At 38.0% G+C, this 17,773-nt stretch overlaps 1 protein-coding gene across 2 annotated transcripts in view; it reads right to left on the bottom strand.

The window, feature by feature from the left end:
• Nucleotides 1–456: 456 nt before the first annotated feature.
• USP10 (ubiquitin specific peptidase 10) overlaps nt 457–17,773 on the bottom strand; it is a 52,990-nt gene continuing 35,673 nt past the window's right edge. Inside the window, exons 10-14 of one of the 2 annotated variants that reach the window (XM_025203094.1) lie at nt 16,042–16,222; nt 11,620–11,785; nt 6,401–6,545; nt 4,286–4,351; nt 462–1,518 (exon numbers count right to left, since the gene is read on the bottom strand). In XM_025203094.1, coding sequence (XP_025058879.1) covers nt 1,331–1,518; nt 4,286–4,351; nt 6,401–6,545; nt 11,620–11,785; nt 16,042–16,222 — 746 coding nt within the window. In that variant the 3' untranslated portion in view covers nt 462–1,330. Of the gene's footprint in view, nt 1,519–4,285; nt 4,352–6,400; nt 6,546–11,619; nt 11,786–16,041; nt 16,223–17,773 lie in introns of both variants that reach the window. The other variant, XM_025203095.1, reaches the window with a different exon arrangement.

Below are 17,773 nucleotides of genomic sequence, written 5' to 3'. Positions count from 1 at the left end.
GTTTCTAAGCTACCTGAATAACACCAGGGACTTGAAGGTAGATCTACCATACCAGGCCAGTGATCTATCACACGGCTACACAACCAGCTGCTTCTTGATCAAGTGAATATTTACACACAATGGAACATCTGAAACCAAGAGATCCAGTCCCCACTGTCACTCCTGCAGACCAGGACCTGGACCTGGGTCTTCCACGTCCTGGAGAACTGCTCTTAGCCACAAGGCTACTGGCTGTTTTGGGGTAAAAAGGATTTCTCCACAAAAACCTGCTAAAAGTCAATTTCACCTCCACGTGGAACAGGAAAAACGTTTGAATCTGCAACATTTTGCAGGATAGAAAAACAATTTCCCGCAACTATACTCTGCATAGTGCAAAATGTCACAGTGCATGAGTGCTGCATAGCGTTTTCCAAGTCACCATAACATATAATTTTAGACTGGAGTTCCCAAGGTTGAAATTTATGCTCATGGTCAAGGAAACGTGCACACAGCTTTAAACCAACTTTGTGACTTTTATTGATGGGCGACAACTTTATACTCCTAGATATCACTAAACTGTGTACAATTAGGAACTCAACATTATAGGAGAGCAGACAGCAAAATTAAACAAAGCAGACTTAAAGAAATATCTTCATTATTTTGCCCATTTTTTTTAAATCTCATGTACACAGAAGCATAAATGCAGTTTGAAATCTCTTAATAGCAATAAAGTTACAATCACCCATCTATATAGACTAACATCTTAACTCCAAATATTTGATCTGCAATGTGTACTTAAGCAGTTTCATCGCACAATTATTAAAATGTGTTTTCCTATTAGGAACCAGCAACTCTGCATTTGGTACTTTTATACATTGTTTTGAAGCACACAGGACCATTTCCTCCTGATACTCCCTGGCTCATATGTTACCATTTATCAAAAACTATTGGGGAAGCAAAGGGTGCTTTAAGTAAAGATAAAACTTATTTTCACAGAAATCTACAAGTTTTGTTGCTGGTGCAGGGTTTTCTTCTACTACGCAATTAGAAGGTGGGAATCGAATTCAAATCCCCTTTTATTATCTTAGGATTCAGCCTTAATTCATTATTTTGTGTGATTCACGAGACTGAGTCTTTCAACCAAATGACTTCATTCTATAAAGTCAAACGTCAACACACAAGCTATGTTGTGCACAAACCCCAAGGTAGTTTCCTTTTTCACTTTATCCCATAGTTGCAAGGGGAAAAAAAAGGATTCACTCAAAAGAGCATTTACAGGAGGAAAAAAGTTAGTGATAGTTGGCGTTCTACAAAGCAGGTATCTTGCACACGCAGCATAGAGAGGGAAGTTTCACAGCAGGTCAACTCGGCGATAGTACAGGAGGTAGGCTGTGCGTTCAGCAGACGGCTTCACCACCTGGTACTGATTTATCACTTTAACAGCCTGGTCATCAATGCGTAACCAGCCATTAAGACCAATTTGGAAGACGTCTGTAGTGTAATGGCCACCAGTTGCGCTGTTTCCATGATGATACACAACTGCAAAACAAAGAATTCAGGATTTAACTTCCCACTAGAAGAATCCATGTCTGAACGCAAGTATTGACTGACACAGAAACTTTCTGAGTCATTGAGCTGGTTCAATACCAAATACTAAGTCAACCTTCCTCCGTATCTTATCATAAAACCTCCAGTCTTTACGTACAAGGAGAGGACATCATGCAACACTGCAAAGCCAGAACACTCTGTTCAAAATATTTCTCTCTTATAAACATAATAACGACACTATGAAAAGAAACCATTTTTGGTTTTGCTTTAAGTCCAGTTCTAACCTGAAGACTATTCCTATAAAAAGAGCTCTGTGGAAGTTTCACATTTCAGTTCTCAATAGTTTCCTTATCAAAAGTGCTCAGGGCACAGCTCTGGTCTGTTAACTGCCACTCCAGCAATTGCAACACGGTGCCACGCTGTCTTCCTTCTGATATTACGCTCATGTGCACCAAGTGTTCCGAGAAGCAGGTCAAGTTCTCTATGTACAACCTATAGCAAGCCATTTTGTTCTCACAAACCACTGGTGCCCTGATTCTTTACTGAAGTCACACAGATGCAAGTGTCTGAATATTAGCATGCAATTATAATAATGTTCAAAAGGAAACAGAACTCTGCTCATTCTATAAACTGTGATGGGCTCTGCAGTGTTAAAAAAACAAAGTAAAAATGTATGCACTTTGTGTCATTAAAGTGCATTCCTGAATACAATGAGAGCCATTTTTATAGTCAACTCTTTCAGAAGAAAACTGCACCTTAAGTAGTGACTTGGTTTGCACTTCTATGAGGGCAAATGTATGTTAGTATACTTTAAGTGAGACAAACCAGCTAGGCTTTGCCTACTGCATTTAAACGTGGGTGTATTTCAGAAGTTCTTAAAATGGATAGTATCACAAATTTTCCTGAGATACAAGGGTATATATTGCTGTCCTTCAGCAGAAAAATCTCTGGTGATATTTTTATAAAGAAATGATTTAATTCTAAAACAGCAAATTTTAATATGTAAAAATTAATCTCATTAGTTAACACTGTTCACATGAAAAGTGCTGGAAAGGCAACACTGCGGACTGAAATTCATAGACGTTAGGGCTGGAAGGGACCTTGCAAGGTCATCGAGTCCAGCCCCCTGCCCCAGGGGCAGGAAGTCAGCTGGGGTCGAAGGATCCCAGCAAGATAAGCTTCCAAACGTTTCTTTAAAGAGTCCAGAGTAGGTGCCTGCACCACTTCTGGAGGGAGTCTGTTCCAGGCCTTATGGGCTCGGACAGTAAAGAAATTTTTCCTTGTGTCCAACCTAAAATGGTCACGGAGGATTTTATGACCCAAATTTTTCCTTGGGATGCTCTGGTAAACAGATGTTCCCCCAGATCCTGACGCACACACCTAACATACTTATAAGCTGCCACCAGCTCCCCCCCGAGCCTGCGCTTTTCCAAGCTGAAGAGTCCCATGGCTCTCAGCCTCTCATCATAAGGCCTGTTTCTCTTGCCCTCTGATCATGCACATGGCTCTCCTCTGCACTCTCTCAAGCTTCTCCACATCCTTCTTGAATTGTGGAGCCCAGAATTGGATGCAGTACTCCAGCTGTGCCCTCACCAAGGCCGAGTACAGCGGGAGGATGACATCCTGGGATTTACCTGAGAAGTATCTATGGATGCAAGCCAGAGTTTTGTTTACCTTACCAGAAATGTCGCACACCCTTTTACAGTGATGAAAGGTACCGTTTCAACGGTACAATGCCTCCCCCTCCCCGCCCAATAACCCAATTAGTCCTAGAACTAGATCCAAGTCCTAAAATTACATAAGGCCACTAGAAATGGAACAGAACAGGTGACTTAGTGAGAAGCTCCAGCCCCCAGCCACCCGTCTAACGCCAATACAAATAGGCAGGTGCAAATCTTGTTTAACATTAAAATGCTCCTTCTGAATATTTAAAACTTCTTCCAATCCTTATTACTGAAGAAATTTACAATTAAATAGCCTATTTTTTTAAAGTAATAAGCATTTAACAGCACAAGCAGAAAAGAACATCCTTCTGTGCTTGTTAATGAATACAACTTCTCTCAGAACTCGCAATATAGTCAAAAAATAAAAACAACATACTAGGCACTGGATTTATACTTTGATAAGGGAGCATTCAAAATAACACAATGGAATCAACATCAAAGCTACATTTTATAAGACTTTTCAGAAGTTGCCCTGTATGTATGAAATATGCTATGCACAGCTTTGTTCAAATTGTAGATATGCTTCTGGCCATGTAAGATTTATTTACTAGCGAAGCTGCATGTTACCAGTGACAATTAGTCAACAGTTATATCTTACAATCTGCATCACCCCATTGCTTAAACAACAAAAAACAGACCACAAATACATACAGAAGTACTGATACTTAAATTAATAAAAATGAGAGAAAACTGAATAGGACCTTTACTAAAACACAGTAGTCAGTTATCTATACACATCTTAATCTCAGGTTTTCTGTCTGGATTCTTTCATAGTAACAAATGCCTAACAAATAGTCTACGGGGCGGATCTTCTACAGAAGTGCAATTATATATCACTTTAGACAGAAGTTTAAACAGTGTATCAAGTGATCACACAACAGAAATATTTAGCAATCTATATATGGCACTCTGTGCTGGAACTTAATGTCCACATAAGATGTAATCCAATTCAGAAGACAGTCCATAGTTTACACAACCTGTATTCCTATTTGTAATGCAATATTTTTGGGATGACAAGACAAACGGCTTAATACCTGCAAAGAGCCGGTAGGTTCTTTGGCCTTTAAAAATCTTACTTTTCACACCTGGAGATAATAGCTCTGTAAAAAAAAATAATAATAAAAGCAGTACTTAGTAAGCTAAAAAGGTTAGTGTCCACATAGGTCTAAAGCATTTATTTCTAAAACAGTCCAGAAGAGTTTCGCCATTAAAGCCTCTCAGATCAGCTGCAAAGAATGGCTGAAACCTCCCTCTGCTGGCACAAGGCACAGGAAACATTTCTGTGGCTGCAGGCCTTCACATTTGTGGGGCTTTGCAGGAGTAATACTGAAAGACAGTGGGGAAAAGTTGGGAGAAACAGGGGAAGTGAGAAAGTTGTCTCGCAGTCAAGTTGACAGTGGGTAAGAGGGTGAGCCTATGAATTTCAAATCCTGCCTGAGATATAATAGTTGCTTGTTTTCCATGACCTACGCGGCCTAGAGTACGGGTTGCCAGCCTGTGGCATGAGTACTGGAAATGACACAGGAAGGGAGGAGGCAGCACGGTGGCAGGGCAAGGAGCAGAGATCACAGTAGCAGATCAGGTAAGGGGGGGATTAGAGTGGAGCTAATGTGTGGCTAGCTTGCCAAAAAGGATGGCCCTGATGACCCAGAGCTTTCAGGCTCTAAATGTTAATCCCTGTAATATGTTTTAGCAATTAACGAAAAACAGTCTGCTGAAGTAAATGCATCAGATGATTAGAACATTACAGGGAGCATAATACTACAGGACAATATGAACTGATTCACAGAATAGTGTGAATAGCTTTTTGGACAAAAAATAAAAAATAAAGTACACATGAGCACTCTCTCTCTCACATACCTGTACTTTGTGAAGCCAAAGCATCTTAAGATACGAGTAAAAATGAAGAAGCTTTATAATGTTTTTCCCTAACTAATAAATGTCATATTGAATGAAATAGTTTGAATGTTTGTAATAGTTGCCCATTAGCCAGTTTAGGAAGAAGACAAGATTCATCTTCTTATCTAGGCCATTGTTTTGGTCTACGTGCAGAAGGTCCTGACTTTGCTCAAAGTCTTAACTCTTGAAAATTTAACTTTAGAGGCCTTTAACAAAGAGAACCTAAAAATGACCCTTAAGCAAATATCCCGAATTCCGAGAGATCAAACACTAGGGCCTTTGAAAAAAAAATTGGAAAGAAAAGGTCACTTGCAGTGGTATGGAAGTTCCCCAAAGTAATTAAAACGATCAACAAAAGAAACTAATTACCAAGCAAAAAAAGCTGTAAAGTAAGATCCGAGCCCAAATTTGGGAGTAGTGACAGGTTTGGGTAGGAGGGGCCCTAGACAGCAACTCACTCAATAAAAACTGTAACCTACTCTTCCAATTTGGAGGTGACTTCACTTGCAAAACAACGAAGGAAGAATCGCAAGTGTAGGCCGGATCAGACTGATCACCTGAACCAGCCTCTCCATGAACACGAATCTCTTAGTTCACGCTGAAGCTGCAGAGCGCCCGAAAGGGACTGAAGGAAGGGGACTTAGTCCTATCACTGCTGAGGCCAGCCCATTGAACCGTACTACTGAGGCCAACCCATTAATTTGTACTACTGAGGAATGAAACCGTATCTAGGTGTTTGGCTTCTCGGAATTCTAGGATTGTAAGTATATCATGAAAATAATAGTATTGATTCAAATTTAACTTTTAGTTGTAATTGTAGTTGTTTTTCTAATACTAATTCTTATAGCATTGTTTGGGAAGGAAGTGCATTCGGAGCATTGTTTCTGATATATGTAATTATTGTGTTCTTAATGTTTGTGGTATTTCTTAAAGCCAAGCAGTGTTATATGTGTAGCAAAAAATTTTAAAGTAAAATTGTGTTGTATGAATTAAGAGTGTAATCATTGTGAAATCGTGCAATCAACTAGCTACTCCCCCAGCCAGTGCATCAAAACGAATCAGTAAGTTGTGTGGGATCTTCTCTATTCCATAACCCACTAGAGACAATAAATAGATCGATGCAAGTGTAGAAACCAGCATGAAGAGAAAAATCAAGTCTCATAGGGAGGCTGAAGGAAGCTGTTACCATCCCTTGGAAACCGTTAAATTCCCTTTTCCTCAAAAACAAAGTTCTACTGAAAAAACGTCACCTTTACTAATTTCCAGGTCAACAGGGTACTCAATATTCTTGATAAGCTTCTGGCATCCACCAGTTTTCTCGTACACAAATCGTTTGAGGTGCAAAACAAGCACAGGAGGGAGCTCTTCTAAAGTCACTCTTCGACTGATCTCCACCTAACAAAACAACAAAAAAGAAAACATATAAAGATGTGCTGGACCTTACCTCATTTTAATATTAAAGTTAAAGGATAATCCTTCAAAAATTACAGTCGAGGGATGTTTAGGATCTCTGGAACAGGAACCTTACCTAAAGTAGGCTCCTTGTAAGTTTGTATCGTGTTAAATGTGGAATAAATACAAAAAAATAGGGAAATGACTTCAGCAACATTTCTTTATGAATGTTCCTGCAAGCCAACTGCCAACCTCTGCAGTATTACTAATACAGTCAAAAACTAGAGGTAATAGTAATACCAATTCAAACTGGCATATTCTACTTGCAAGGAAGTTTTTACAGTCAATAGACAAAGTTTCAGAGGACAGCCTTTCAGCTCCATCATGAATACAGCTAGAATACTTGAAAGCTTTACAACAACTGACCTTAGAAGTGTGTTCAGGTTGATTTTTAATCTTAACTTTGAACACGCTTTGCAGATTGTATTTCGTGGTTTAAAAATCCCACCATTATTATATGGCCGTGGCAACTTACGTTATTTGATTTTTAATACTTTATACTTTTCTTCTTAAAAAGCATATTATCATCCATGACTTACATACAGTGCAGTCAATGGACCCATTCATGTTTGATTTTTCTCCATAATTTTTCCTTCATAAAGGCTTAAGTTTACTACACCTTCAAACGCTGAGACTTAATGAAGTGACATTATAATTCTGCATACATTTCAATACCTAGGACTTAACAGAGTTTTTTTAAACTAAGACATACTATTTGCCATGGGAAGAGCTGAAAAAGCAATTTAACACATCAAATCCTGCGATGTCTTAAGTAAAAAGAAAAATTCTGTGTGAATAAAGACAGAATTCTACAATAAATAAGTGTAAACACCCATTTCTACACTTATTTTAAGTATAATGTTCTGTAAACAATTTGCTCCCAATTATGGCTACTGTGAACACTTTGATAAATGGTTTGAATGTTGTATCATTTTACTGAAGTTCCTGAACATAACTCTCTATTTTCCATTGAAATGCTAGCTCCAACAGCTGAACTATTTCTTCAATCACAACAGGAATCCTTCAATCTTAAAGACCATCCTCAGCACACTGACGTATTTACTATATTCCCCTTTTCTCATAAAAAAATTACAAAATGCTGCTGCTTTATTGAGGATCCTAAACCCTTTCCTACACTGAAACTGCACTTAAAGAAGACCTAAAAAATGAAGGGTAGTGATAATTAGTTAAGCTATTTCAATTAACGGATTAGTCTAATATATTATCATGCTAAAGCAAGCGAATCGCTATACAATACTTGGAATATTTAAAATGCCATCTTAGGGGCTCCTACTAGAAACAGGTGAGCTCTCAGTCTTTTCTAGGCTACCTAAAAACAGACCACCTTCATGACTGCCAGTCACAGAAGCTTTCAAACCAACAGTAAGATTTTTGTGAAAAAACACTCTTTGGAGCGTAAGAACTTAATTAAAAAAATGAAACTAGATGGATATAGGCAAGTAATTTATACATACATCCAAGTAATTAAAACGTTAAAACAACCCCACTTTATTAATTTGATATTTTCATTTGTTTACAAATTCTCCAAATTTAACTGAGAACAAACATTTAACACTTTTCACAGTCCATTGTCACTATCTGGGCAAATTTTGCTAGCAGAAAATTTGGTCCACCTTAGAAAAATGCTTGCTGGTTCTCACTAATATGAAGATGGTACATTTACAGAAAAAAGCAGTACCTTTACTTATGTCGATGGCAAACAATTTCTTAAAATGGAGTTGCAGCGAGCATATCTTTTAGGAAACTGGTTCTTTATCCCATGGTGGGTCTGGGCTGGCTTAGCTGTGCTTGAAACGTAACTGGTCCATAGTGGCATGTAGATTATAATTACTTTACTCTGCCAAATTTTAAGTAATCCTTAAGGTTCTCCGAAATTGGTTTGGACAAGAATTTCTTGGATATAAAACCTGATATCCTCCCACAAGCAGAAGAGGAGATTTTCCCTCCCTCCCTCCACATGAGCAAATAGATTTGGCATAAACAGGTGATCACTGATTAAGCACTTCCTGTTGCCAAGGATAAAGCAGAAGCAACATGCTAAACCTCCAGTATCTTTTAAAATATGTAAGAAGCACCAGTGTGTATTCTTTATACACCACCTTTCCTGAAAATTATCATATACTTAAATAATAGGCAGCTTTATCCACCTAGATACAAAACATTAGAGCTATAACAGAGGATCCAAGCCAACATGTCTTTAAAATCTCAATATAGAAAACAGTAAGTGCTTTTAAACTGCAACTAAGAATGCATTTTAACAAGTTAACACAATTTCATTTGTGAAACCAGAAGCAATAAGCTGCAAATCATCTAGTTCTTTTGCCACAAGATACAACAAATTATGCTCATAACAGGCATACAGCAACAAACCACTATTCCATTCCAGAGCTCTAGTTCCACTTCATTTTATTTATTTACTTTTAAATACCATCTTCTGGGCAGAAAATTACAATTAAACAGCCTAAGTTTTTTAAATGACGAGCATTTAAGAGGATCAGCAGAAAAGAACACTCTAATTTTGCTAATGCAGCTTTTTCCAAAACTTGCAGCATCCTTAAGAACAACAACAAAAAATCCCAACAAAACAAAAAACAAAACAATAGGCCAAGTGTTGGCAACATTTTTGGGCAGAGTACCAAAAACAGCTGCAACCTCAACCTGTAAGATGTTGATGCGTCAGGGGCGGATGGCAGGGGAACCACGAAGGCCTGATCCTTGTTGAGGAAGTGCAGCCCCGGCCCCTTCCCTGCCATCTGCCCCACGCCGCGCGTGCCAAGCAAAAATGCCTTTGTGCGCCATGCTCAGGCACCCGTGCCAGGGGTTGCCTACCCCTGCACTAGGCACTGAATTTATACATCAATAGTATAATTTACATGAAGTGTGTGAGGGAAATATGGATTTTAAGTGGCTTGTTTCTTGCAAACTACATTTATGTCACTCTGGTACAAAATACAGGAAGAAAAGCAGATCAGATGCGGGAAAATCTGAAGTTTTGGCTACATGAATGAACTTGCCCAACAGCACTGGAACATGCTTGAGACAAATGTCTGAAGGCAACTGCTTCAGGGAATGTGTGTACATACAGCTGCAGCAGGACAAAATTACCTTGGAATGGAGCTGGGGTAAAGTTTCCTGGGTTAGGGCAGACTTACCCTTTGCTCAAGGGGTTGTCAGATAGCCACAATTTTTTTTTTTTTATTTGTTCCCCCTTCCTCTCTTTTAAGCCTTTGGGCAACTGGGTTTTCCTGGAGTAGCCATTCATGTATTCACAGCCAGAGGGAGTTGATGACGACCTCACTGTGTATTATGATGCAATTTTATTTTAAGATATTTGGGGGGAAAATTAAAAGTAAATATAAGTATAGCTTTTAACACGTGCCAAGATGACACTTCAGTATTCCCACCCTAGAGAGAGAGAGGGGGGGGGGAGAGAGGACGGAAACCATCATTAAGTTCCTGGGGAATTTCCACAGAAATAACAGCAGGAAGGACTGAACTTTTCTTAGCTATAGTAATTTTAGGCAGGTAAATTCTAAAGACAGGACATAGATCCAGGAGCTTCTGAAACTCTGATTAACTGACACGGCCTTTGATCTCCATTAAGAGTTCAGTTTTATTCATCCAGAAAATATGGGTGAAATGCTTCTCTTCCTCACAAGGGCAATTTGAGAATCACCACCTGTAAGGTCCTATAAACCTGTGTGTCCAATGTTTTAACTACAACGTGTAATAAAACAAACTGCTATTTTTCCTGAATTTCTTTAGGCATCTCTGAATGGTTTTATTTCCACCCAGACTGAAACAAGCCAGACGAAACCTCTAGCACCAAAACCATCTGCAGCAAAAACCAAAAGCGAGTGCCTAGCAAAACAAAACGCATGTGGTAAAATCACAGTGAGCTTTCACTGCAAATGTTCCTTCCACATTAGAAGAAATCCTCAAGACAACTGAAGGAATATTCTCCCACATTAAACTCCAGTTGGTGTATATGACACACAATCTAGCCAAAATATGTCTGCATACCTAGGGAAATTTTTAAAGCTTTGCATCCTCTCTCAAAATGCAATAACATTTTTTATATGGCATGTTCATCCAAATGATAGGTAAGAGATACAAAGACGGTATGTATGTGAAAAATAAACCTATATTCTCAGGGACCCCCCTGTGCTGCCTGCCCTATTTAAAGTTATTATGAACCTTGAACACAAGTAGTAGAAAAGGGTAAGGAGTGCTGTGAGGAAAACTAAAACCAAAATAATTTGGTCTTTAATTCTGCACCAAAAGCGCCCAAACTGCAGCAAGCAGAGGTCAGGTCTTAACATGAACAATTATTCTAGATTTCATAAGGATTTTGTGCTACTGTGAAAAGTATGGTAAGTGGTTTGGTAGTCACACATGGAAATGGATTTAACAACGCATTTTCTGTACATTTAGAGTACTGTCTACACTGCAAAAAGGTTTGAAAACCTCTTCTGGCCATACACCACAGTAATTCCTTCCAAACTGACCAGAGGAAGCAAACACAGAGCAATCACTGTTCTGATTCACAAGGCTCTTATATTATAAAATACTTTCTTCAAACGCCAGGAAATACTCATTCAATATTATGAAGAATTATTTCTCTCTCGCTTTGAGTGTCTGGCAACCCAGGAATTATCATTAGTGCTTTGAATTATTTGAAAGTGGTTTTCTCCATAACAGAACATATTATTAGTCATTTCATATAGTAATTTAATTTCCATTTTTACCTAAAAGAAATCTCTAACCAATTATTAGACCAATCCAAGAAATATACCAATTTACAGTCAATCATTTCATTCAATGGAATTAGCACGTCATCTGGTCTGAGTGACCCTGACTACACTTATTAAACATGAACAACGCGTCACCCTTGCAGCATATTTTGAAAGGTCAACACCTCGTTTAAGGATTAGTGTTCAGGCAACAGATGGAAAAAAAAAAAAAAAAAAAAAAATCAACCAAAAACACAAGGCACCTCTTGTTTGGTTTTTGTGGTGTAACCCTGGACAGACTCCCTTGCTACCAAGCTTTCCAAGGCATCCTGAACTGTGCGTATCTTGTCAGACTGGATATCCAGTTGCAGAGTGAAAAAAGGCTGCAGAGTAGCAGACTCCTTAGAACTTTGCTGGTAAACAACAGATCTATGGAAAGTAAAAAGGTCAAAAACTATATTTATTATTACCATTTTTTAACAGCAGAGCAGTACATAAAAGGATATGGAAACAAGCCTATGCACCTACTCGTGCATTCTTTAATCACTTTGGGGGGGGGGAGGACCACACAGACATAAAGAGATAAGCTTCAGTTTCAAGAACTAGGCTGTGCTATAATACATTTGAAAATCATTTGATTTTAATATTTGTTAACAACATGCATAATTATGTTATATCTTTGTATTTATGCAAGAAATAAGGGAATTTATGCAAGAATTGAGAACAGTATTTGGCAAAATTGTAAGAGCGCATGATAGCTGAATCTGTTAAATAATTTCTTTTAAAGAATTTCACCTGGGTATTGCTGCCCAAAAACAGGCAGCGATACCCACATCATCTGAAAACACTTGCATTCAATTTAACACAGGAAAAAATAACTCTTTGACAACTAAAGAAAAGGAACTGTTTAAGTACTGTGTTTACACATAAAGCATTATGCTTAAATCTACAGAACTACTGTTGGTTTTGGGACTTCACACTATTTTAAAATCTGTCTCAGTGAAGTTTTCAGGTATAACTAGTCTACTTGTTCTTCACATCAGAAACAGACTGATTTGATTAAAAAAAACAAAAAAAGCCCAGAGTGGGGAGTAGTTATGTGAACAGTGAATGAAATTTATCAAGATACAGACATTATCATGGCCTGCTGTTTATTTCCCAATCCTATTTCCCAAGCTGTCTGTAATCAGATGTTGAAAATAAAGCTGCATGATCTACTGGCATGAGTAAATTGGCAATGGTCTCGAATCTGCTATGTTCTTAACTGCGACAATGGCTGCAGTTTTGTGGAATATGCATAGCTCCAAGATAAACGGTTGAAAGTTACTGCAGAGGATATTTGGCGCTTACGAAACAGCTCAAAACAGAGAATGTCATTTTAATTTCTCAGTGATCATGTGTGGGTTTTGAAAATTGTAAATATTATCAGAATGGATACTTAAATATCTTAGAACAGATACTTAAACAGGCAGACACGAATGCTCATCTATTCGTTTTATGAAGTTGTTCTGAGAAATCTAACTGGATCTAAATATTTCATTTTTACAGTCTCTCTTACAGAGTACCAGTGAAGTTAAGCAATGTTTTTACGCAAATTTTCTTATTGCATGCTCTTTAACAATATAAAACAAGACTGCTTTAAGGCTTGCTTTTTCTTTGTCTTCCATAGACATTTTGCAGCCACATTTGCTAGTTTGTCTTGAATATAAATTGAAGGCTAAAAGCTTTTGGCATTTTTGCCTTGAAGTATTACAACAGACTTCCTATTAATATCTGGGAAGCTGAAACAGTTTCAGACCCAATATGAAATAAACAGTTTGCAAGTAGTTTAATTATTTGTGAGGTGAGATACTGCATTATTTTGCAAAGACTGTACAATTTGAATTTTTATTAATTTTCATATTATTTGAAGCTATATCTAATCACAAAGATCTTAACTTTTTATTTGGAAGATGGTCCTTTCTCTGATATTAAAAACCCACATGGAATGCAAGTGTGTTTTCTACAGTCAGATACCACCCAATTTGATATAGTCCTTCAGAAAATAAGAGCCTTGAAATAACCATAATTTCGGTCATTATGTTGAACTCCCTCATGAGCACCGATGGAATATTAACATGGGAGCTTAAAACTCGGAAAAATAGCTCCTTTGATTCAGACCCAACCTTGAAATAATCCTTCTTTATACTGGCTAATGCACATTCTTTAGGGGGGAAGAGTCTACTAAAGACAGTGGCATCTTTATTTCAGGTTAGCATTGCCTCCTTGGCTATATATAAGGACAAAACCTTTAACACATGGCAAGGTTGATGTTTCAAAAAACAAATTCTCTACTGTCTAAGAGTTTTGCTGGTTTTCAGGCACCCCTTCCTCTACCCACTCTAACTGGCAAACTATTTAACAGAACAAACTACTGCAAAGTAGCTGTTTTTAACTCAACAAACAGAAAATCAGATGCATCTAAAAATGCAGCTAGTATTCCAGTATGCTAATTTCCAATGTAAATGTTTTTTCAAACGGAATTAGAACTACAAGTATAGCTTTCCTGCAAAAGTGCACAGAATACTGCATTACATAGCAACAAATTTGGTAGACTTTAGCTGTACCAATAATTCTTTTATATTATAGCAAAATACTGCATCTCATCTCTTTAAATAAAGCTGACCAAAGAAAGTTTATATGCAACAATTTCTGCGAAGATCAGAGCAAATTTTGGGGGCACCCAAATTTAATAATTTAACTGAATTTCTTATGAAAAGGCATTCTTTTCATCACTATCCTGTGAATGTAGTAGCACTAATAGCATTTAAGAGGATTCAGCTAGTGAATAAAAATCAATTCTTAAAATGTCCTTAAGCATATTCCCCACTTCAAACCTCCACCCACCCCAACAGCGAACACAGACCAGTATTTTCACATTACAGGGCATCTGCGAGAAAAGTTGGAGCGCACAATGGGAACGTTTTTACTGGACTTCTGACTTGCTTGTGCAGATTTGCCTGTGTGGCACATTTCAATAGACACTAAAGGATTCCAATTTGTACATAAAATTAGAAACCTCGTGAAGATGTCAACCCCATACTTTATGTGAAAGTAATTAGAACTGCTCCTCACTCCAAAATTTCTTGTTGGAGTGACACCCAATTAAGAGTTCAACAAACCAATCTAAAAAAGAAGCTACAGTCCCCCTAAAAAGAAAGGTGCCAATTCAGCCGTATTTTCTTAGCTGTTTTCCATTTCATTTTTCTACTCCTGATGCTTTTATTTGGTGGACTACTATTGAAGATTTTGCATTCAAAGGCTTCCTAATTCCACCTTCAGCCTCAGAGGAGCAAATTTTCCAAAATCTCCACATGGGATACTGCTTCTGCGGTCTACTGTGTGACCTAGTTAGCAGGCTAAATAAGATGGGTGTGGTGACTGAGACAACAGATGTGGGAATGGGCCTTGTGGCTCTGCTGCTCGGTACAAAATTTATTCCCTTCATTAATCCCTCAATTTTATCTCATTTCTCTATGGGCTCTTGCAGTGCTCCCCAAATACCCTGACATTTAACTAAAATATGAAACAATCATACAGAGATCCAGACAAACCTGGCCATGACAAATATAAAATTTCCAGTATATACAAAAGTATTTGACAATACTTTGGGTATGTGGACATGCCAATTAATAGGGAAATATGCCAATATGTACAGACATCTGTCTGCCAACTTCTATGAAAAATGTCTTTTTATTTGCCAGCTGTCTGACTCAAATCCCTAAGGAATAATTTTAGTGTGTTTCACATGTGGAAGGCACCAACCAAACTCTCGTCTGAATATCTGACAACACAAGGATTGATACACTAGCAATCAAACTGTCTGCGCTCAGATTTTTAAAAAAATCTCTTCAAACTCTTAACACTTATTATTTGGGAATTTATCTTCTCCAAGTATTTATGCTGATTTTATCTTTTAAATTATTTTTAAATAACTTTTTTTAATAAGTAATACTCATTTTTTTCAGTATCCATTTCTGATTTCCTGTACACGTTATCACATGCGCGTGTTACTAACTCACTAATTGCCTTCATTTCTGCAATAAATTTGGAAAGTTTTAAATTTTTGAAGCCCACAGCCTCTTTTGTCTTTAACTTCCTATTTATATTTTAAAAGCAAGTTTCTTCTGTTTTTAAGACTTAGGAATTCTATTGCCTTTTCTCTCGCTGACTGGACATGCAACTCTGGGCAAAACCAACGGTGCTCCAGCTTACCAGTGTACAAGATTCCTGTAAACATTAACTATTAATTATGTATTAAGTGCTTTAGAGTCTGTGGATGAAAGGAACTGTAAATAAGCAAAGCAGGCATCTTCTTTAACTTCATCTTCCCTGAACAACTAGTGATACCCATTCTTCAAATGAACTCTTCGCTCTAATTCTTTACGAATTCAACTACACAAAGACATAATATTTTGAAAAATCTCTTCTGTAAAACTATTTTTTTTAATTATAGTGTTAAGCTCTCAGGCCTTCGTGAACTGTATACTTTTAACCCCCTCAAAGTCTGGTAATGAAATAAAGCCACAGTTACTAGTGGACATGCATCTTCTCTCTAAAGTTTATGGGTAACAATGCAGCTCAGGCTCTCAGTGTTGCAAAATAAAAATAAAGTAATGCACTAAGTAAAAAAACCAAAACTATACCTTATATGACCACCAAAAATATCAGTAATTGGAGTCTGAACGAAGTCAGCCTGTCGAGTGACTGAAGACTTGTTGCGGGGGCCCACTTGTTCCCACTCATCCTCACTACCTTCTCCTTGTTCTTCCGGATCCTCCTCTTCATTTATAGTTTGTGTTTCAGGACCATTGGAAACAGAGAGTTCTTAAGAAAAAAAAGAAAATGTAGATATTGATTTTTACAAATAAAATGATCCTATTCTTTACAAAGAAAAGATTAAAACTTTTAAACAGTTTTCCTTTTTCAATTAATACCAGGTCACAGACGCAACTTGAATTTTTCATGAGAGATGTATAACTTTAAATATACAGTGGGCACATCTATACGTGCAATTAACGTGCCTGAATTTTCTGTGCAGAACTTGACTGGGTTTTAGGTTCCTTACCCTTGCTATAAGGATAATGAGGCTCTTCTATCTTAACTACCAAAAAATAATGAAAAGGTAATTTGAAACAACACTTAACTGCATTCCTGACCCTTCTGCCATTGGGAACTTACATGTTTAATAGAATGAAGCTTGCCTATGAGTCTGCAAAATGCAGAGACAGAACTAGTTAGTTCCCTATACCCTACTTTCTCACAAATGCCATGCACCACTGTCTCTGAAATCAGCCTCCCAAAATTGGGGTGCACATCTTAAGCAGGGAAAGTGTTTTCTTCATTGGAACAGCAGCAAGCCTAGAGGCACTGTACGTGCCATGCAGCTGCCAAGATGGCTGCCACTCGCGTCTGGCTCAGCAAGCTGAAGGTGTAGAGTCCTGGTGTTAATGCGTTCTCAGCCACTCTGACCGGGTTAGCACTGTGGTTTGTGCCTGAAGCAGCAAGTGAGCTGCTGGCAGTATCTTCAAGAAGTTTGTGATGAAGAAACACCACTTTATTTACAAGAACTTATGTAAAGAACTAGGTAAGTAACAGGTCTTGCTACCACCCTTCCAAAGTCTAGCGCGTAACCTTGTGCGACAAGTTTCTCTGTGACAGAGTGGCTGCATCTACACAAGTAGCAGACTGAGCAGCTGTTACTGCACAGCCATTTATTATTGCATGACCAAGTACTAAATGACGGTGCAGCAACTGGCATTACTGCATAGTAGCGTCCCCGCATAGTTTTTTTCTGACACTACTGTACAGTAGCACAAGCCTATGCAGCTTGCCTATGAGTCTGCAAAATGCAGACACAGAACTAGTTAGTAAGTACCCTATATACTCTATTTTCTCACAAGCACCATCATCTCCGAAATCAGTACAGCTTGTTACTACTGCACAGTAGCGTTGCGTCACAGTTAGTGCCACCCAATGCTACTACACAGCGTCTCGTGTAGATGTGGCCAGTAAGTCCTTCTGGGAACACAGTGTCCAGGAATGTGGCATCCCAAGACAAAGAAGCGGGGAGCTTCCTGATGCTAACTGCCTCTTGTCTCCTGGACTACCAAACTTCCTGGACACTGTGTTTTCAGGAGGACTTACTCTGTCACATATTTGGCCGTGGCTCGAAAAAAATCTTTTTTTTTTGCCCTACAAGATGCTTCAAAAAAACAAGGTGCACAATTTGTTTGGGATGTTTTGTATGTGAGAATTCAATATTTTTTGATAATGAACCTTTTCGGTAGAACTGCAGAAAGTCAAATGTTATTCTAGAAGAATTAGACTCATCTCTTATTAAAACTGGACTTACCTTTTCTAGATGGATATTTTACA

Source organism: Alligator sinensis, unplaced genomic scaffold (genome assembly GCF_000455745.1).
Source record: "Alligator sinensis unplaced genomic scaffold, ASM45574v1 scaffold228_1, whole genome shotgun sequence".
Classification (NCBI taxonomy): domain Eukaryota; kingdom Metazoa; phylum Chordata; order Crocodylia; family Alligatoridae; genus Alligator; species Alligator sinensis.
Note: the sequence above shows the minus strand (reverse complement) of the source record. Positions and strands in the feature narration are given on the sequence as shown.